General features: G+C 35.9%; 1 protein-coding gene across 4 annotated transcripts in view; it reads right to left on the bottom strand.

Moving 5' to 3' along the window:
- Positions 1-1652: 1652 nt before the first annotated feature.
- The window catches only part of LOC134536935 (dnaJ homolog subfamily B member 6), a 158611-nt gene continuing 136881 nt past the window's right edge, over positions 1653-23382 (bottom strand). For 2 of the 4 annotated variants that reach the window (XM_063377035.1, XM_063377034.1), the window contains 6 exons: positions 17881-17981; positions 16266-16375; positions 15211-15315; positions 7860-8039; positions 6710-6971; positions 1653-5104 (listed from right to left, as the gene is read on the bottom strand). In XM_063377035.1, coding sequence (XP_063233105.1) covers positions 5005-5104; positions 6710-6971; positions 7860-8039; positions 15211-15315; positions 16266-16375; positions 17881-17945 — 822 coding nt within the window. In that variant the 5' untranslated portion in view covers positions 17946-17981 and the 3' untranslated portion in view covers positions 1653-5004. The remainder of the gene's footprint in view (positions 5105-6709; positions 6972-7859; positions 8040-15210; positions 15316-16265; positions 16376-17880; positions 17982-23382) is intronic. The other 2 variants (XM_063377037.1, XM_063377036.1) reach the window with 1 other exon arrangement.

Below are 23382 nucleotides of genomic sequence, written 5' to 3'. Positions count from 1 at the left end.
AGAGGTAGGTAGGTAGGTAGAGAGAGGTAGGTAGGTAGAGAGAGCGAGAGAGGTAGGTAGGTAGGTAGAGAGAGGTAGGTAGGTAGAGAGAGAGAGGTAGGTAGAGAGAGAGAGAGGTAGGTAGAGAGAGAGAGAGGTAGGTAGAGAGAGAGAGAGGTAGGTAGAGAGAGAGAGAGGTAGGTAGAGAGAGAGATAGGTAGAGAGAGAGATAGAGGTAGGTAGAGAGAGAGAGAGAGAGAGAGAGGTAGGTAGAGAGAGAGAGAGGTAGGTAGGTAGAGAGAGAGAGGTAGGTAGAGAGAGAGAGAGGTAGGTAGAGAGAGAGGTAGGTAGAGAGAGAGGTAGGTAGAGAGAGAGAGAGGTAGGTAGGTAGAGAGAGAGAGAGAGGTAGGTAGGTAGAGAGAGAGAGGTAGGTAGAGAGAGAGAGAGGTAGGTAGAGAGAGAGGTAGGTAGAGAGAGAGGTAGGTAGAGAGAGAGAGAGGTAGGTAGAGAGAGAGAGAGGTAGGTAGAGAGAGAGAGAGGTAGGTAGAGAGAGAGAGAGGTAGGTAGAGAGAGAGAGAGGCAGAGAGAGAGAGGTAGGTAGAGAGAGAGAGAGGTAGGTAGAGAGAGAGATAGAGGTAGATAGGTAGAGAGAGAGATAGAGGTAGGTAGGTAGAGAGAGAGAGAGAGAGAGAGGTAGGTAGATAGAGAGGGAGAGGTAGAGGTAGATTGAGAGGGAGAGGGAGAGGGAGAGGGAGAGGTAGATTGAGAGGGAGAGGTAGAGGTAGAGGGAGAGAGAGAGGTACAGAGAGAGAGAGAGAGAGAGAGAGAGAGAGAGTGTGTGTGTGTGTGTGTGTGTAGGAGCACAACAATGAAGTAGTAATACTTCCATACACCTTATGATTTCTCTGACCAAGACAAATATACTAAATAAGTGCGAAGTTACTGAATACCACCTTACCTACCCTCTACCTAATCCCCTACCCTTATTCCTCCCAGAGTTTACTGTGAGGGATTCAGAACCTCTACCATTACAACCATTAAATTATTTTTTTTAGTGATCTCTTAATTAAAAGTAAAACAATACGCAGGCTAGATATACATTAAATATTGTTTAAAAATTTACTGGTGATGTTATGTTATAGGCATAGGAATATCATGAATGCAGATGTTTCAATTATCAGCACAGGGCTCCAATTTGCAATTAGTGCAATGTTTATGAATGCTTAACACAGTTTTCACCAAACTCATGAAGATGCTAACTTTTTGCTTAAAATTTGAGATTACTCATTTAGCAATAATTCACTTTGGTAAAGTAAAGTATCATGTCTGTACACGGTAGAAATAAAGTACTTAGTAAAACAAAGAATATTTTTTATAATCTTTAATTTTCTTACATTATACACTTAAAATTAATTGCAACAACATTATCTAACTTTAATACACCAGCTTTCAAACACTGAAATGAGAAAAAAAGCATTACAATTTACTAGCAAAATAATTACATGTAATTTTATCCCCCCTCCCCCCCCATCAAAATAAAAAAGTTTTCATGTTAAATAATGCTAAAGAATACCGCAAGTCAATCATCCCAAGATGACTGACTCGTATAATCTAAACCATACATTTCATATACTGGTATACCAGGATAATTAGCATCAAGCAAACTGAAAATAGAGCACTATCACATTTCTTTTATTGAAAATCGTTAGTGTATATGTAAACATTACGTACATTGCAGTTACATCACACTGGCTAACCATATAACAAACTGCACTGCATACCATAAAACATACTTAACAAAACCAATGTATTTATGTCTCACACAAACTAACACAAACCGATGCTTTAAGTTTCACAAAAACCCACATTGTTTTCAAATTTTGATATTCTCATACAAATGAATCCAAGAAGCTATGGTTGTGATAAACCTTTGAAATCATAAAATTTCAGACATTAAAAAAAAATGACATATGCACACTGCATTCATTTTCCTTTCACAAATGCTATATACAAAATTAAATGACTCAAAACTGTAAAATAACACACACACACTTAAAAAATATTCATCCTCTGTCTAAGTTCATCAAAGCTTGTATAACAAGCAATAGTCAAAATGAAAACGTTTGCTGCTAGCCACAGAGGCAATCACCCTCAGTTGCAAACTAATACATACTCGCCTAGATGTTTATGGTACACGCCCACCAACACAAGCCATAAACCTAACAATAATGAAAATACCCATCATTTTTTCATTATACATAGTGTGCATGAAAAAAAACAAAAAAGGGCTAAGATGTTTCACAGTCTTCTTGTAAAATAAAAATTAATAATTTTAGCTATCAACTTGGCCACACACTCCCGCATATAAATTTACTGTCAATTAAGTTACACTGAAATGTTTGTTAACTTCAAATTGCTGGCAGTTAAAGACCACTTCCAAAATCAATGGAAAAGATATTTATTTACTTTGATTTCCTGTCGACATCATAATTTAAGTAGCAGCGTGGAGGGAAAACCACAGTACAACATTAAATAGAAGTACAGAAAATGTAATGGTGACCTCCAAACATTGACAAATTTGCTTCCACCAACAGATTGTACGGTACTATAACATGTCTCATTCTTGGCAGTCTGCATTCTTATGGGTATTCCCTCTCTTTCCAATGCACAATTTATGAAATTAGCACTGTCCTTGTCTTGCTGAGCTCTGATGCCAGATGTAGCGCCACAGTATTTAGACGCACCTTTCTAATTTATGAAAAAAATTGGAATGACAGTTATGAAGTAAATTTTCTTGTTGAATTTTATCAAGTGTTTTGTCCGATAACGGCGATAACGTTCAATTATTACTTATAAGGAGACTTTTTTTACTATGTTATGTTTGAGCATAAAACATAATTTAAAGGAATGTCTTGTTATTTACAGTGAACAACTGCTACAAATAGTTTCTCCTGTAAAATAATAATTGGTGTTTAGCATTGAATTATTTTATGGCCTTTGAAAAACCAACAAATATGATTATTAATGTTAACAAGCGACAGTGGTATTTACTCTGTACTGCAATCCACGCATGAGACACACTATAAATATCACTATAAATATTTGCATTTTAATGCAAAATGCAGGGAACACTTGGCCAACTGCTGCGATAGAGATCGGAGTTACCCTGGAGATGTGCTTAAAGATTGGGGAAAATGTATTATGTAAATAACGAATTTTTGTGGAACTTACTTGAAGCACATAACAGTTATCTTCGCACAATGATAAAAGTAACAGCAAGATAAAATTCTCTACCACAAACTTTACAATAAATGTAATTACAGCAAGTGAGAGAAACTCCAAATGCAGCACTCACTACATCAAAAATATTTTTTCAGCACAATAATACAACTGACTGGTTCTGCAAAATAAAATAGTGACCAATATACAATTTTATGTCAGATCTTACAAGTACAAAAAAAAAATAGATTTATGCAAATTTGTTTTTGTCATCTTTTTTAAATATGGTATGACAGGCTTGTATAAATTTAAGATCATAGCAGTACTACTACTTGTAACTTCACACATAGAAACTTGTAGTAGACAACAAGTATATAGTGGTATCAGTGGACTATCATGCACGTAAAAGATACATGCTTGTGTTTCATGCATAAATTTATATTGATAGAACGTATAAAAACTAGGTCTTATTACTATGAGAACATTAGAGACTGTTTCTTATAAGTGTACACCCACCTTCAATTTCAAGTTTTAATTAATGTGAGTTCATCAAGTAATAATCTGCATAAGTTACACAGTTAAGCTGTTAAAATGCCAACAGTTCACACCAGGCCAAAAAAACTAACACTTTTTGACCTTTTGACTGACAACTGTCAGTTGCCTATTATGTTTACATTAAGTTACATTTGTTAAGATTCGGCACACTACAGTATTTTTCTTAAAAAAAAAAAAAAAGTAGTACTTCATTCTTTAGGATAGTTACATTATAATTTTATCACAAGTTTCAATTTCCCTGTGTTCTATTTCATTCATTTATTTCACCTTGATGTACATATTCTATATCCAAATTGATTTTGTCTTTACAAACTGTGCTTCATGTTGCCCTTGAAACTTTTCCCTATAGTATTTTTGTGTTAAAACAAATTATCATTTCTATTTTGTAGTACTATAATGTAGTTAACATACACAGCACATTAATCACTTATGGCTGTAAGCCATGATAAAATTTCTAATTGGTAATTTGCTCTACACAATGGTTTGGTACATTTACAAAATATAAATAGTCAGAACATGTTTCTACTAGAGAGATACTATTGCAAAATATTTAGAAAAGAAATATAGGGAAATAAGAATAAGTTCCATCTAAACTTTACATACATTCACTAATAATTTAGAAACTTAAATGTTAGCTTCCTAATATATAATAAATTGAAATAATAAATTAATGGCCACTAACACTTCATTTCATGTGCATACCACTTACTGGAAAGAATTAGCTATCAAACTAGCATGAGTTCAGTTCAAATATTAAAAGTTCATTTTTTGTAAGAATAATAATTAATCTACCCCTAGGAATTTTTTTCTCAACACAAACCTTCATTACAAATAACTTAAAATTTGATAAACGTTTTTAACGTTTATTACTTTACATTCTTTTCCATACAAATCTGTTACATACACACTTAATAGTACTATAGTCAAAAATAAGATTATTCTAATATAAAACAAAATGTTAAGTTTTCTAAGTGGGAAAATGCTAAAACATTTATTCATCATCATACTGATCACCATTTACAGAGAACATTCCTCTTCTTTCATTCTTGCTTCGCCCAACTAATCTAAGTGCAAAAAAAAAAGAAAGAAAGAAATTTCAATATTTAATTAATGGTCCACAAGGCAACGTTTTCTTGTCCGTTATTTCAGTATCTTGCATCCAGTGCAAAAAAATTAACAAAAATTTGTTATTTTTTTCACTAAAGAGTCACGACGCAACTGTGCGTCCAATATGTCGGAGCTCCGCCATGTTTAGCTGTACGCGATTGGCTGCGGAACTCCATTAACAGTCTTCGAGGTTAGGACATCGTTCTCATAGGTCATGGTTGTTTCTTTACCATTCTCTTGTACCCTGGAAGAAGAAGAAAAAAATGCAACCTAAATTTTTCCTATCACCACTGCATTATTTGATATGTATTATTCACGTTTAGAATGTTATAAAATGTATAATCACAAGGCAAACACATGTACACCCAAATTTGTTCAAACACTAATGTTTCTTGAAAGTTGTTAAATGCAATGATCTAAGCAAAAAAAATTAAACATTTAGCACTGGGACTTGCGAAAAGATATCACAAACTTTCGCTGAACACATGGGTCATATCATGCTCTTTAATACAGTGGCAATCAATCCACAGGCCATTTTTTGGTTGCACCAGTCTCTGGCGACAAGGTGACAAGATGGATACACGCTTCACATGTGGCAACAGGGGAAAGGATCTGCTATGGTTTAGTAAGCAACCATAGCAGCATTTGCATGGAGTGAAAAAATAATACTGCAATCAGGACAGTCACACCCTGGGATTCGAACCAGTCCACCTGAAGGTGAGGCTAACATTTTACCATCTTTCTAACAAATTTGAAATCATTAAAGATAACACAGTCTTGAAAAATTTCTCAACTGCTGTGGTTAAATTGTGATTTTTCGAATGTAATATTCAGTTGCTTCTTGTACACTACTGCAAACTAAAAAAGCAAAAATTATGATTGAAAAGAATAAATATTGGATGTCTGTACAAAAATAAAAATACAAGTCCAAAAAACAAATTAGCCAGCTAGATTTTAAATTCTCTGCAAATGGCCCTCAGGAAATTTAATTGTATTTAAAGTTCCTAATATTTATAAATGAAATATAAGAAATACACTAACAATTTAAAAACTTAATGAACCTTTCCCTCTCTTCTTTTCAATCTGAATTTTTTTTGTAATAGTGTATGAGAAGCAACTGAGAATTTATTATTAAGATCAAAATTTTCACCACAGCAATTTAAAAAGTAGAAGGTAAACATTCTAATTTTTCAAGAATGAGCATTTTAATCACGATCAAAATGTTTCGCTAACCAGCTCTGGATATTAAGCCACAAGCCTGGGTTACAGCTGGACTAGCTCATCTTTTCCCATCTCTATGCCTACTCAATTCCCCAGTCAACACGTGATCTACTGTGGGTCTATTCAACCTCTCCCAGCCCTGCAGGCTAGTAACGTGCCTTAAGGCCCCCCACCTACTTGCCACACACACAAGAGTACACAGCGAGATTTTGACAATTGCTAGTTTCCTTATACACAACGAGGATACTCATGCCAGTTCAGAGTAATAATATACCAGAAGTTACCATGGGTCAACAACTAAATTTCCAAAGGAGGGGGGCAATATACCTTTTCATAAAGAAACATCAATCCCCCCTATTGAAGCGCGGGGGGGGGGGGGGGTCCGGTGGTCCTCCCCCGGGAAATATTTGTATTTCAAGGTGGAAAATGGTGCTATTTAAGCAGTTTTATTATCTAAAAATTGATTACGCATCACTTTCTTTGCCCCCGTTTGCCCCCACTTCAAGGTTTGCCCCCCCCCCCCCCCTCTGTTGTTACGCCCCTGAGAAGTAACAGCGAGCACTAACACAAACACACCCCTCACTGCCAACCCTCCCGACGGAACCAAAGATCGGCAGGCGACACCCACCTCTTGGTGGTTATCTTCTTGCCATTGATGAAGCGCGTGGAGGTGGAGGTCCGCCGGACGCCCGGGGCCCCGCCCCCCCCGCCGCCCCCTCCCGACACGCTGCTGTTGAACGTCTGGAACGATGTGAAGCCCAGGGCGCCGGTGTTCGCGAACAGGTCGTCGAAGCACGACGTGCCCAGGCTCATGCCGAACGGGCCAAACAGCTGCGACGAGATGGTGTTCTGCGGGTGGGAGTGGCGGTTGCCGTGCCTCCGGTGAGCGTCTGCACAGACATCACGGCACGTCGTCACACACACGCACATACATCATGAAACATCAAATTAACGATTAGCATCAAAATTTACCCTACCAAGATTGAAAATTACAGTTCCGATAGTTCCCCAACATCCCTTAAGCTTATTTGTCCGTTTTAAAACTGTGAATGCACACTGCTGATATACGGTCTGTGCTCACTGTTCAGCTATGCCGCAATCCAAACAAAATACAGAAGCTTCCAAGGAGAGAGAGCTTTCTGTCACATAAAATTTGCCATTTAAAATTATTGATCTAAGCAATTTCCATGCTAAGCACAAATAAAATATTTATAATTTGTTTTAAGTTATAAAATTATAATATAAACAAACACGTTCTAGAAACCTGACTTCCGGGAGGAAATAGTTTTTGTATAGGTACTAAAAGAAATATATATGAATTGACAGTTACAAATTTTTCATGGGAAAGAATGAAAGAGGAGAGAGGCAAAGTTTATTTACAAGATCCCTGAGATTGTAATAGTTTCATTTGGATGGAAAAAAAATATGAAAACTGTATTTTGCAAATAACTAACACGCTGAACCTCTGAACTACCATGCACAACAATCCTACGAGCAGAATTGGACGTAGTTATGCAAAAAAGGAACCAACCCACATGAAACCTATTCTGAGTATTTTGAAGTTAGAGTTAATTATAAATTGTAATTCTCGTATTGATAACATAATGTGGGTATAATTTTAATGGTCTAGTATAAATACTGATATAATAATAGCAACGACGGTACGATCAACCTTGTACTATTTAAATTTATTTTCAAATAAAATATAACAAAAATTGTGGGTTGGGTTCGTTTTTGCACAACTACGTCCAATTGTTGGTCCCCGGCGGGCCACTCACCACCGAAGAGATCCTGGAACGGCGAGCCGCCGAAGAACTCGCGGAACACCTCCTCCGGGTCGCGGAACGTGAACGGGAAGCCGAAGCCCATGTCGAAGTCCTCGTCGTGGCGGGCGCGGCTGCGCGGGGTCTGCCCCAGGCCCTCCTTGCCGTACTGGTCGTAGATGCGGCGCTTCTTCTCTGCAACAAGGCCGCAAGCACGCCTCGCCCTCAGAACCGGCGAGACCTCGACAACACTGCTCACGCGCGCTCCAAAACAACTGCCACGCCGCGCTCCCAGCTTACTTTTACGTTTCAGGTCACAACTGCCAACACTTCACGGCTTAAGTGTCGCATGCAAAGTTAGTTTTGTATTTTATTTTTATTACTATTATTTAAGAGGAATTTCCTGTAATGGTTTCAGATGGCTTTCTTTCTATTGTTGGCCCTCAAATTCTCTAACCAGAAATTTTTCAAGCTGTAAAATGGTCATGCAAGTGATAATACGAGACTTTTTAACACACATTGTCTTGAACAAATATCTCTTACAAAAATACGAGACAGAACAAAATCGGCACACGAGTACTATTACGACATATTTATGGCAATGATGCCAACCTCCAGTAATCATATTTACGCAAGCAATAAAACATAGATTAATAACACATTTATAGTAATGAGTTAATCCATCTATGAAAAAATTTTGAAAGTACACAGAAACCAATATATTATATATTTAGAATTTAAATTTTTCTTAAGTTATTTTCAAAAATGCCTTATTTAAATTTTTTAATCTTTTTAACAATATTTATAGCACACATAGTAAGCTGAACCTGATATTACAAAATCATATTTTATTAAAATTGTGTCTTTCGTGCAGCCAACACACATCCAACTATATGCTAGAGATTTGTTGTACTAAACATTGATACACGCAATATTCTGACATATATTCAAGTTTCCCAGTTTCCGTAAGTAATGAACACCGCTTCCTAATCCGCAATCGGAGATATAACTCGGTAACAAAGACGGAAATTCCGCAATACTTGGCAGCATTGTTACAGGCCAAGAAAGTAATATTAGAAATAATACTAACGATAAGAAAATGAAATTACAAAAAAAAAAAAAAAAATGATGCACGTGACAGAACCTTAACACAGCCTGTTTTACACGTGTTCCACATCTTAGCACATTCTTTATGCAAAATTAAAACACTCAGCAAGAATTTGTAAGTGTTCAGGTCAGCTGCAATGCAACAAGCATTCACAATGACCTTGCTTCAAGCCGTGAGCCATCAACCAATTGGAGAACAATGTGCATCTACAAATAATGTAAACAGGCATGAAAATCACACGATCAAGGGTTAAGCTAGTCAGAAAATACTTAACATTTGAAGCTTTATCAATGCAAAAAAATATGTACAGAAATTTTTCCACACCACATTACAACACAAATTATAATTTAAATTCTTTTTTCTACTAAGCACATTCTTCACACTAACACTACAAAGCAGCAGTTGTTAAGGTTGGAATTGGCGAACCTGAAAGATTAAGAAATTAGTGATTATCACACCCTGTAAAGCTCAAATTCACACAACACCTGCAACAGCAAGAAACTCCCCAAAACCACTGCTACAACTATAACAAAACATGCATCTAGATTAATTGCTACCTGTACCATCTGTAGAATCCACTAACACACAACAATCTATAAACTGAAAACGAAAATTTCACTCAAAATCCTACTAAAACCTTCAACTTATCATAATTTTATATTTAAAAGTGTTACACTACAACTCTTACCTACACAAAACTTAAACTACTCGCAGTTAAGTGTAAACACGCACTGCAAAAGACGAAAACGGGGCCAACATTCGGCAGGAGAGTGGATTTGCAGCCACAGCAATTCAGGTAGTTATATTTCTGTGTTTGGATTTGTATCAACAATTATAGAAATAAGCTTTACATGAGTGTGGATACATTTTGACTTTAATATAAGCTGAAATTCATTTAACTCTTGTCTCGACAGAAAAAAAGAGTGAATAAGACTCAGATTGACGTTCAAATTGGATGTGTAAGTAATAGTGGTAATAAGGCACAGCAAAATGTAATTACTTATTACGAGACAGGAAAGGTCTCATCGTGCATGAATGACGAGAATATAAAAACAATAATATAATCTGAAATACCTGAAATAATTCTATAGGGTTGGTTTTTGTGGCTAAATATTTTCACTACGGACACACAAATGTGCAGAATTGTTGATATAGTGTATACTTACAAAACAAATTATGAAGAAAATTTTTTTATTGTAAATCTATTAGAATCACGTAAGAAAACCTTTTATAATAACTAAATCAAGTATGTAGTCACGCAGAAACCAAATCAGACACAAAGGGGTGTTCCACCGGTAAAGGTACACAGTCCCAAGGCAATGGGACTTGGGCTCTTAGATTTGAGTAATGTTTGTTGTTGAGATCGTACCTATACCCCTTGTTGTAATGAGTGCAACAACGTCATGGATCACAGCCACCAAATAACTGAACATTAAGTTTTTTTTTATATAAAGAATAAATTTACAATTTATGTTCATACAAAAGCACCAAGCCACAAGGGCACTTCAATATGAAAATGTTATGAAGAATATGATCATTGAACTGAACCTAATTGACAAGGAAGAGAAACAAAATATGATTCAAAAGCTGCAAATTTACTTAAAAATTCAAATAACATTACAAATTATGGCAATTCGTAGAATGTATTAAATTTAAAAAAAATTCAGCAATGACTAATTGAACACAAAGGACCAAGAGAATTTCAATTACTATGAGAGTTTTATTACTTTTAATGGATCAGAGATACTGATATTTCGTTACAAAGATATGTATATCAAACAATTGTAAAACAATGAATAGAATTTTGAAGATCATACATAATGAAGAAAAGCAATGTTTGTCACATCAAAGCCAAACATATTAAATTTTTAAGATCACTTAAGGAATAACAGGCAAGGAAGTAGGGAAAAAAACACAAGAACCAAGATTTTAAGAGAGAACTTTCATTTTTGAGAAAAAAGAGATTAAGGTTGACCACTGAAGAGATTGACTCAAGCTCAAGAGGCATACCTAAGCTTTGTTACAAGAAAGATTAAAAATATACACCAGCCTAAGTTCATTATAATTATTACTTAGCATCAACATGACAAATACAAAGAAGTGATACCCACCCACATTGTTCAATTACAAGGTTCTAGAGAGTATATATATATCCAATGGCATATCATAACGTGTTTACATTTTTCAATAACCTGGATTTTATTACAAGCCAACAAGGAAAAGGTTTGCTTAAACAGGTAGTATAAAAATCCTGAACCTTAATCACACACAGTGAACAACTGTGACCAAACTTCAGATGATATTTTCAGTAAACATCTATATGAGATAATGGATAAGTTAGATTTCAATTAAGCATCAACACAACATTCAATGTAACTGATTATAATAAGAATGCTGTAATTTCTAGCGTAATTTCCAGTACTAAAAATATTCACAAAAAAAAAACCAAGCCTCTCTCCAAAATAAATTTCTTTTTAAAAATATTTTCAAGCCACATCAAAGTGATCACCCATCAAATTTTACTATAGCTCAGTTGTGGATCTATTACTATTGCACAGGTACATTATTGGGTAAACCCAGACATTATAAAATAAATAATCTAGTACCAACATGGCTGTTGCGAGGGCAGGTCGACCAGAGCAATCCTCCTGAAGGAAAAAAAAATTCCTAACTTTAAATTAGGATTTTATAAAACTATATACAATGTTTGGTATTTATGTTCATATTTTTGATACCTTTTTACCCTGTTTTGAATGACATAAGTGACAATAAGCTGCATTATTAAAAATATTGTGATGCAAAATTTACTTAAGCTTTGACGTTTGACTGCAAGGGGAGACCAGCCTTTAATGATGGGGATAGGGATGGGAATGGGAATGTGGATATTGCTGCTACCCTGTATCAGCTTGCATACTATTTTTATACCAGTGACGAACAACTTGGTGGAAATACACAGCACACCTACCCCTTCCCCTCTCCCTCATGTCCTCCCCACACTAAAACACACAACAATCCAACACATCTACCTGTTTTGCCTTCAGTCACAGCCACCTTCCTCTCCGTCCACGCTATTATGTTCTTACTTGAAGATGTATAATCTTCAGCTTTGTTTACAATAAGCAAATAGTATATAGTGTGGTTTTAACAGTTTTATTGTTTGGTCATGAGCGAGTAGCTGTAACATAATAATTTTAATTTATTCTAAAAAAATGTCCAAAAATCTCTCAGGTGCACAAAGACGAAAACTGTTGAAAGGAGGCGATACTACACATGAAGTTTTACTGTAAAAAAAGCCTCAAGTTAAGTGAGTTTTTTTTTTTAAATGATCTACTTCATCTCAGGAGCCTGAAAACAACCGCTCAGTTGAAGAACAAAACACAAGTAAGCTTACACCTACTAATATTGCAGAACTCGCTCCTTTGTACATTACAACTTTCAATCCAACATAGAAACATAATTCATCACAGCAGATGAACAAAATGTAAAATTTTAACTATACAGTATTTGAACTGACATGCGATCCTCACACTATGTCTGAACATATTAGAAAAGAACAGCGGGATGAACTGGTACAGGATGCAACTGCCCCACTCTAAATCACGGGTACCCCAATCAACTCTCAAAAAATACATTTTCATAACTATTACCAATTCCGATGTACAGAAAATGGATAAAGGATTAAACGAAAATGGTTTTATTCAGTTAAAGGTGACTTGGCCTTTGTTTTTGTTGCCGCCTTTATGACCCGACTTCAAAATCAAATGGACTAAAAACTGGCTATAACGATTGGAAGCACATTGGTGACTGGCTGACAAAACGTGAAATCAGTCCTGAAAATTTATGTATATGGTAATGTGGGTTGAGGCCGAACTGAGTCTAAAGAGAAACGAATCTGTAAATTAAAATCTGATAGCTCAGATTCGTTCAGAAGCAGAACGCTCGCAAGCTGTTTACCAACATATTGTGGAAATAACTTTGTTTCTTGCAGAAAATAATATCACTTTTCGTGGTAGTGAAGCTAAGCTAAGCTTTTCACTAAAAATAATGGTAATTTCCTGTGGATAGTACAACATTTAGGGAGAAAAATATCGGAGGATGAAGGCTGTGTTCAAATGTTAAGTGTCTAAATACAAAATGAAATTATTTCCCGATTAGTAAAGGAGGTTAAACAATCCATCACTGTCAAAGTTAAGAATGCAAAGTATTTATCCGTAAGTATGGAATGCACACCTGACCTGGGCCATAAGGAACGTGTATCCTTGACAGTTTGTTATGTATATGAGAACATACAACTAATGAAGCATCAGTAGAAGAAAGTTTTATTGGCTACAGCATTGCTATTGACACCAGTGGCAAAGCTATCACCGATTTACTAATGAAGGAATTGAAATGGATAACTACAGAAACCTAGGGTACGATAATGGAGCAAGTATGGCAGAAGTAAACAAAGGTGTACAGAAATGAGTTTTAAAAGAATTTCCAAGAGCTATACTCACTCATTGTGCCTGCTATAGCCTAAACTTGGTCTTTAAAGATGGCACCTAGTCTTCAGTGAAATCACCATCACTTTACTAAACGATGGTGTATGATAAGATCACAGCATTTGCTCTACCGCATCTGACCAGCTTAAACAAATTTGTACTTCATAGTATGTATTTAACTAATAAATTCTAAGTAATTTATTATAATATATGTGATTTAAGTGAGACAATATAAAAAATATTGCAAAACATCCACAAATTTGGAATGCTAATGTTGTCAACTGTGTTTAATGTAATATCATATTTGGTGATTTTGGAGTATTGTAATTTTGTAAAGGGAATTTTCTATCCTCTTCAGTATCAAATCCATTTGTAAATTGTTGGATCAGTGTCAAAATTACACACATCATTTTTTAAAAGTTGATAACAGTTTTATTTAAATTTGTATGGTCACTTTAAAGATTGTCAGTAACGATTGTTTGGATTACAACTAGGCGCCCAATTAATGCATTATTTACCTGATTTTTTTTCTAATATTATGGTTGAAAGTAGCTGAGACTTTTCAGTTAAACTAAATCTGGCAGCTCAGGTGCATTCTATAGGTTCTCTTGATGATAAAGATTTAAATAGTTTGCATAAATAGTTCAATTTTACATAAAATTGGCATGCCAACGTGTGACAAGAAATTGTAAAATTACCACAATGGGCATATTCCATATTCTCAACAGAGTAACTATTAATAACAACCACCTCATTCACCTTATTTATTAGTCGGTCATTCACCTTTCTTTTCACCTCTCATTATTTGCACGGCTTTATCTCTGAAACGTAAACTCTAATAGCTTCATAAACCAGAAAAAATTTTTTTTACTAAGTTTCCTAGTTGTTACACACTTGCCTTTCTATCAGAGAGAATAGGGTTACAGTTTATAATAAATAACATAAAAATTTAAAAAATAATTGGTGGATAATTGCTTAATATTATGTATTTAAAATAAGTAGTAATATATTTATTTTTATTCACGTTGCAATGGGACCATCCCTTCACAAACCGATGCAAAGTCAATAGAGTAGCTGCAAAAGAATCAAGCTGTACCAACCTACAGTCGGGTTAAAAGTTCGGTGTTCAACTGTTCATACTGTCAAAGCACATCCAACAAGCCAAACTCTCGAGACTCGTAGCATGAAGTCAAGCAGACAAAATATATTTTGCTGTGCAATCTATTCTGAACAACGAAAGTGGGGACTGCTTGATCCAGCCAACAAAGACAGTTGAAAGTTCTTCTGTCGATGGAACAGGACCCCCAAGGAATCCTGGAAAACACGCTGAGCTAGTGAAGGTTAAAGCAAAGACTCAAGACTGCACAGAGTAAGCTGAAGTAGATTCCCGCACACACACACACCAATGGCAGCGCTACACATCGTCTATGCACCGGAAGTGTTTCTAAACTGCAAACACTCGTGGAAGAATCCCTTAATGTTAGACATCAGTTAGTAATTTCCAGCCTTTGGGTCATTTAGTATGCAGGATGAAACTTCCTAGTGATGACTTGTCAGTAAATAAAAAAAACTGCTATGAAAAAAAAACATGTTCAAATGTTAAATTGGTTAAAGGTTCCAGCAATTTTCAAATGTGTTATCTTACAGCTCCAATCCAAAATAAAAATTAAAACTGCTTTCAGGTAAGCGTGGGGAGAATTAGTCCATGGGAGAGGTACGCAGGCTGTTAAGGGGAGTTGGTGGATAATAAAAAAAATTGTTTTGTTCTTGAAAATACCGAAGAAACGATGGAACGGAGAGTCGAAAAAGTTGCGGAAATTGTAGCTTCGTGGCGGCCTAGACGCTGCCTTCTGCCTCTGGTCGTAGATGCGCCGCTTGCTTTCTGTGGGATCGCATTGGAACAGACATGAAAACTTTGACCGATGAAATGTCAAGACAACACACTGCCTCCCTCCCACAACCCCCCCCCCCCCCCCCCAAATCACGCCAACCCACCCTAAATACTGGTACTGATTGGCTCCGGAAGCAAACACTGAACGAATGTGTGCCATTTCTGAACAAAGCCAAATACTAACAATTTTATATTATACAAAAATAAGCTGGCAGATGCACCATTATTCAAAGGGGAGACATTACCAGGAATTAAATTCTAAAAATGTATTATTTATTATTTTATAAAAAGTATCTATTTAAATTCTGTGTTTGAAGTTTTAAACAGTACATGAATAATGGAATACTAGGATCATGGAAACTTGTTATATTTTTAGTAAAAATTAAACAAAAATAAGGAAAAAAATTCCACTGAGTAAGAATGGCATTGGTTATCTAATGCAACCTGTATCCAGAATATAGAAGCTTATTTAGAAGAACCAGGCACAAGGACAAAAGAAATTATCTGTAGCTAATTATCATAAAACATCAAATTAATGACTAGCATCAATATTTACTCTACCAAGATTGAAATTACAGTTCCAATAATTCCCCAACATCTCTTAAGCTTATTTGTTCGTTTTAAACAGTGAATGTACACTGCTAATATAACAGTCTGTGCTCACTGTTTAGCTATGCCGCAATTCAAACAAAATACAGAAGCTTCCAAGGGGAGAGAGAGCTTTTTGTCACATAAAAGCCAACTATTTAGTACTTTACAAAATATTAATGCTTTGGAAACTCAGAAAATAATTAAACACCAAGAGTGTTAACAATAAGATATTTGTTAAAACAAAGTACCATCCAAAATAATTATCAAGAAAAATAATTACACAGATTTTCATAAAGTGATATAATTTATTATCTTACAATATATCAGTAGCAATGTTAAGTAAAACTCACCATCAGAAAGCACTTCATAAGCCTCTGAAATCTCTTTGAATTTTTTGTTTGCCTCATCTGAATTATCTGGGTTTTTGTCTGGGTGCCATTTTAATGCCAGTTTTCGATACCTGTAAACGAAAACCACATAATACAGTAATGCACAATACACACATAGCTAATATTTGAATTACAGATTGAAAAAATTAATTCACTATAAAAGAACAAATATAACAAAAGCACAGGCATTTCCCCCCCACTTAAATAAACAAAATGACAAGTTGTAGGTATAAGACACAAACAAATATTTTTTTTAGTAAGTAATTAAGATTGTATTTAAGGTTGTTGCAGCAACTAACAAATGAAAAAACAAATACTAATGATTTTAGTGTAGGGTACATAATGTCAAAAACTGAACATAAATCAATTTTTTTTAAAAGACAGCAAATACATATTAAGCCTATTAGAATAATTTACAAAATAAGATAAAATGATGCATTTAAGTAAAATGCACGGGAAAACAAAGAGGTGTAGAAGGAAAAAGCAACTAGCATAGCTATAGATATATATGCATGCTTGCAAGATATTCTGGCTTACACACTCATTGGAAGAAGCAGAGATTAAACAGCTAATATGCAGAGCCAAGCTCTTGTACATGGGCGTATATGTCACTGTCTGTAGCAGGAAGATTATGTTGGCTGTCAGTCATGGGTGTCATGAAACAGGCAGTCTACACATAGATGGTGAATGACATTTTCAGCAACTATTAATAAAATTTCATAAATAACACTATTATTTTTATATACAAGCAAAATTAAAAATACTATTTGCAAGAATGTTAGCAATTCAAAACACTTGCACATAATTTCCACATGATTTAGATGGTCAGTCTTTTAAATTTTTTTTAAAATCTGAAACAATAATTGACTTGAAGTATCAAATAAAAATACACAAGTTGGCAAAATACTTTGGAAATTGAAGTTTTCTGACTTACAGAAACATTTAATACAATTTTTTTGGATGTAAGCCATTGCAGTTTGGCTCTGTTCACCATGGAAAAAATTCAATAATGCAAATATAAAAATAAAAATTGCAAACATAAACCCACAGAGAACAAAACTAAATCAGCTGATGTCGAACATATGGACCCGAAGATGAAACCAAACAGGTATTAGGACAACACAATGATGACAGCACAGACAAACACATTCAAACTTTAAATATCAGGCAGCACATAAAATTTTGTGGAAGGAATGTAGCCATGAAAGGTTTCCTATGACAAAACAGTTTGACATCAGCTGATTTAGGCTTGTATGTTTTAATTTTTTTTTATATTTTGCATTCTTAAATTTTTTTTCCATGACAAAACGGTGCAAAACTGCAATGGCGTATGTCCAAAACTTATTAAATCAAAATTACCTATTTCATGAATCATTTAAAGAACATTTCATTGTTTATTTCTGAACTTTAGTAACCGGCCGACACCTTGGGAGAGAAGGAAGATTATGTCAGTGAGCATCTGGGTCTTGTAAATTATATGTGAGAAAATGTGGCTCAATAGTGTGTGATGGAAACAGTGAAAGAATGATGAAAAGAAATGGACAAAACGCAGGACAATTCATGTTACTGTACTTACGCCTTTTTGATTTCTGTGTTGGAGGATGCACGGGAAATTTCCAGTACTTTGTAGTAGTCCACCATGTTGTTATTTACGGCCCTCTGAAGGGGCTACCCAATCTGCAACAAAGAATTTTTTAACTACTCACTAAATCTCTAATACAACCCAATTCCAAGAATTTGATGGGAAACAAAGCCTTTAATAATTCTTTTTACAGGTAAAAATACATTGCAAAAGTAAATCCTGTAACAAAGTCAGGTTATGATGCATTCCCTAAAACTGCATAATATTAAATTATTTTAAAAATATGGGAAATAAATAAAAGAAGATATAATAGATGGACCTAGACTTGCAAACACAACGTTGAATTCATAGAAAAAAGCTATTTGCACCACAAAAATTAATTTTTCTGGGAAAATAACACTGGTTCAATTTAAGCAATCACTTTTACTGTTAACTGCTACACAAATATTTACATGAAATGCTCAGCACAAGCCCAAGTCATTTAAGGCGACCTCTATGGCGGATGTTGTCAAGACGACGGAATAAAGGGCCTGCCACATTTGCGCATTCGCATCTGACTGGTGTGTAGGAGCTGATGGCACAGATGAGGATACTGCTTTGAAATTGAAATAAAAGATCCTCGTAAATGTAAATAAAAATTATGAAAGTAGGTGGCATGAAAGTAACAGGCTTGATCCAAATATATATTAAACTTTTAGATAAACTTTCAGAAGTGCTCCAAAATTCATTAATACACATTTACATTACATTAATCTTTATTGTGTTCAAATTTTGCAAGTTTTGATTTCAAACTTTGCAAGTACCTACACCATTACCCTAGTCTGCTCTATGAAGTGTCTTGTGAACAATAATTGCATGAATGTAAAGCTCAATTGTGTCTGTATAGATAGTTCATAGTATATAACATAATACAAGTGAGTGAATTTTAACTATGATGTGAACTACGGTGACTAATGTGAATAGCACTAGAAATAGACAGATTGATTTAATTGATCTAATGTTCAACAAACCCTGCTAATACTTATTTTAATTGTTTAATATAATATCCATTATTAGATATTTGTAATATAACTTTTATGCTAGCTAATGTATATATTGTACATATATTAGAAATAGTGAATGTAATAATATGCATGTATTTCATAAATTTAGTAACCATGTTGACAAGCCCTATATTCAGAGAGCCACTGCTCATCAACTGAGTCTATTGGGTGCTAAGAAAATAAATAAATAAAAAATATATATATACATAGCAATGTACCGCCCTGCCATCTATATATTATCATGTGAACAAGATCGGATTAGTGAATGTGGCACGCTGCAACAGAAAATGTATCGGACACTCGACAGAACATGGCGGGGCCCTAAATACGGGAACCAGATGACAGAGAACTCTGTAGCTGACAAGTCATCATGGCGGTGGCCAGTTCGCTGTCCAGTATACTGCGTCTGTTTGGTTTAGGTTTATTCCACTCGATTCCAAATATGCGCAAAACAAAATTTCCGGAACACAAGTCACCGCTATTGCAAACCGGGCCCCACATAAAACTTGCCACCTCGAACACAAGTGAGAGCACATGGCTGTTTACACGCCGTTGCAAAAACACTGATCGAAGATGCTTCCCCCCCCCCTCCCCAAACAGCTCGGGAGCAGTCTTCTTTTCACAGACGAGAGAGCCAAACGTACCGATAGTGCATCTTCGGTTTTTTTTTGGTTCATTGTAAATAAATATGGCGGTGTTGATAGAAGGATACTAGTGGTCAATTAGATTAGATTAGCTACATTATAAATACTTTAAAACATTGTGGACGGTTGATTTGGTTAGGATAGCTACATTAGATATACGGAAAAAAAACATGAACTTCGGGTTTTGGCTCTCTCGTATGTGAAAAGAAGGCTGCCCCCAGCGCGGACGGTAGCCTACAACTCACGTAGTTTCGGTTCCCTACCACGTTCGTGCAACTTCGGATTTCTCTCAAAAATTGAAATTAAAAAACAATGCGAATAGGTCTTGACTTAATTCACCTGTAACTTTATACACCGACAGTTCCTCTATATTTAACTAGTAGTATAGTAGTAGATATTAGAGATTTGTAAATTAGCAATAAGACCTAGATACTTAGTAATAGTCATCAAAAATATATATTACTAAAATAATAATAAAAATCTAAAAAAAAAATTTAAAAAAAAATATTTTTAGTTCTTATTTTAGTTTTATCTTAAGCACTGCACGTCCATCCCTGAGTTGGGTGTTTGCATATTTCGTAACGAAATGCCTAGTTTGTAAGTCATTTATCTTTTTTCTGTTTTAGTTTCTTAGTTTTTTAGGTGCTGACTGGCGGCGGAGTGAGTGGTCAGTGCAACCACTCACCACCAGGGGCGCTTGCGTCCCTGGTCACTAAATCCAGTACTGGACAACTGGAAAGGCGGACCACGAGTCCAAGTGCCCAACCCCCGCATGGTAGACTCTTTTCTACTCTGTCCAACACTTCATCCAGACCATCCTCTGTCTCCTGTAAATTCCTACACGTAATGCATGCCAATTTGCATCCCGCATGAATGTGCCCAGGGTTTTCCCTGTGTCTTTGCAGGTTTTACCTGGGGCCAACCTATCTCTAGTTATAGTCTAGATTTAAGAGTGAGGGGAGTTAGTCATGGCGCCAATCGCTGCCATGGCTGGCCAATCCCCTCCTAGCACATGATGCATGCGACCCTCTCCTTGCATGGCTAATCCCAGCATGACTAGGCGTATAGGCTTCGGCCTGAGACGCACCTAGGTCCCTCTCTAACCCGGACCCCTCCAAAATACACTTAGTTTTAGTTAGGTTAGGAAAAAAAAATCGAAATTAAAAAAAATCGAAGGGTTAGGTTGGGTTAGGTCAGTCACAACATGCTTGTTTTCATTGGAAACTTCTGATTTAGCGTCTGAAGCGGCGTTAATACCAAAACGCAAAACTTCGGAAATCTTCGGAAATTCTTGCAGGGAAGCGAAACTACGCGAGTTGTAGGCTTCCCCAGCGCGGAGGCGTGCTAGCCGCGCGCACTCCGCCATGCCTGCCCGCGGCCGTGACGTCAGCAGTGTAACCGCCAACAGCGAGCGGTCGCGCGCGAAGCAGCAGTCCGTGGCCCACGCAAGAGCGCAAGGACGCAGCAAGCAAAAAGCGGCGACAAGAAAACTACGGTGGTCTATCAAAACACGCCACGTCACAAGACGTCACCAATCCTTCAGCTTGAAACTGTAACACGGTAGTTAATCTGATGAAAATGCGTGAAAAGACTTGATTTGATATGAAAGCGTCATTCGCTTTCACCGCGCTACATTTTAATAAATGACATCGTGACGAGTGTCATTAAAATAAGTCTTAGGTATATACGGTCAGCAACTTTATAACTTTTAGAAACACCAATTCAAACATGGTAGGCAAAAGTGCAAGTTGAAACGCGACAGATGCTTACGTTGCGTTTTACGTTAGTTAAGTTCCATTTCCGTTCCGTGGCAGCAAAAAATCGAAAACGCGCGCCTTCCCTATGAGTATGGATGGATCACGTTATGCATTCACCCACAATATTAAATTATTCAAAAACCTTGTGAATTAATTTACTATATCCTAATTGTTTAAGGCCTTAACGTTTTAGCGACCATGAGGCCATCGGACGGGTAACTCACGACTTCATAGGCAAGGGATAATGCGACAGTAGTACTCGGCAATACACTGTGCTATGAGTATGTAAGAAGTCGGAGCGTGTTATTTGCCTGGGATAATTCCGTAAAATTGCGGAAAACAGAAATTTAGACCAGGCAGTGCGAGTTTCGAACCCGGTTCCTCTGGAATACGGTTGCCGTTTGATACCACTCAGCCACCTGAACTGAGTCTAAAAGTCTGATGCAAGGACCGAAATTGCCTGTGGTTGCAAACATCGAGTCTCTGACGCAGAAGCAAAGTATCAACATTGTCTCGAGAGTCGCCCTATAGGAACTCTCGTGTTTGCACAAAGCTACTTTTGACTGCGTAGAGCACGCCTTGCCTTCCACATCCGCGATCCGGGTTCGAATCCCGGCGGACGCCACATACAAGTAATAAATCGTTAAGGCGTATTAACTGGAACGCATATCCGCGAGAGCGCTGCACTGTACAGCCTGTGAATCTTAAACGTGTTTGCAAAATGCAAGCTTTTATCTTGGCCTTCTTCAGCACGTAATCTACGCATCAAAACTTCAAAACTGTTGACGATACACGTAATTAAGACGTTTAAAAATGCTGCGTGTTCAAGTTCTTATACAATTTTGATACGTAAATAATTTGAATTGAGTGTTGAAAGTTGTTAAAAGATCAACTTGAAAAAAAAAAAGTATTTGCATTGGAATATAACACTTAATATTTTTGCATTTTTAAAGCACTATTTAAAAAAAATTACCTCATAGCATTTCACATACTTTATTATTAATTAAAAACAAGGTTCTTGAAAAAATGCTGTACATGAGCCATGCTGGAGTTTCTGCATATCATGATTCAATTTAAATTTAAAAAGTAAAAAAAAAAATTACAGTATAATTTTATTTTTGGTAAATATGTATTGTAGCGGTATTTGCGGAAAAAAAAATGTTAAAAATCCGAAAATACTTTTATTATATGCTCTTCCACTTCCTCTTTTCATTAAACCCGGCGGAGATAAGAAATTCCAAATACTTTAGGAGATATCGCCGTTCTTATTTTGCAATACAAGACCTGTGCTATCAATCGAGCGCGCAATTTTTTTTTATTTTGCCGTGTGTTCGTGAATGCATAATTAATTAAAATGGTCGATTAGGTCAGGTAAGTTACATTATAAATACTTTCAAACTAAGCGGACATTAAAAATAATGTTAATTAATTTTAAGAGTTGTTTAGTTTTAAAGTATTTATAATGTAACTGACCTGACCAAACAAACCGGGACAAAGGATGAACAGTAGGAACTCACATAATTATATTTTTTTACTTATTACTTGCGCAACAATATCGAAATAACAAATAAAACAATAAAATTTGAAACGTTAAAAACTCACCTAAGTTAGAGGCGGGTACAATTCCTTTGCCATTAGTAGAAAATGATGTCGTTCACCTACGTCGCGGAAAAAAAATATCATACTCGTAAACAAGAAACAATTTTAAACGCCACATGAATGCACAGTTATTGTGATGAAAATTAAAAAAATTCGATATCTCCTAAAGTATTTGGAATTTCTTATCTCCGCCGGGTTTAATGAAAAGAGGAAGTGAAAGAGCATATAATAAAAGTATTTTCGGATTTTTAACATTTTTTTTTTTGCAAATACCGTTACTCTACATATTTACCTTATTTTTTCTTTGTTACGGGAACAATTTTATGAAACAAGAGCTTAATCTGAGAACTTTTAAGTTAGGTCTCAATACCCCTTAACGGACGTCGCCAATGGCGGTTACTCTATCTTTTTCCACGTCACTCTTTCAAGGACGGCCGACAGGCACAGCGAGTG

This window comes from Bacillus rossius, chromosome 11 (genome assembly GCF_032445375.1).
Source record: "Bacillus rossius redtenbacheri isolate Brsri chromosome 11, Brsri_v3, whole genome shotgun sequence".
Lineage (NCBI taxonomy): Eukaryota > Metazoa > Arthropoda > Insecta > Phasmatodea > Bacillidae > Bacillus > Bacillus rossius.
The sequence above is the reverse complement of the archived record's forward strand: the minus strand, read 5'-3'. Positions and strand labels throughout refer to the sequence as shown.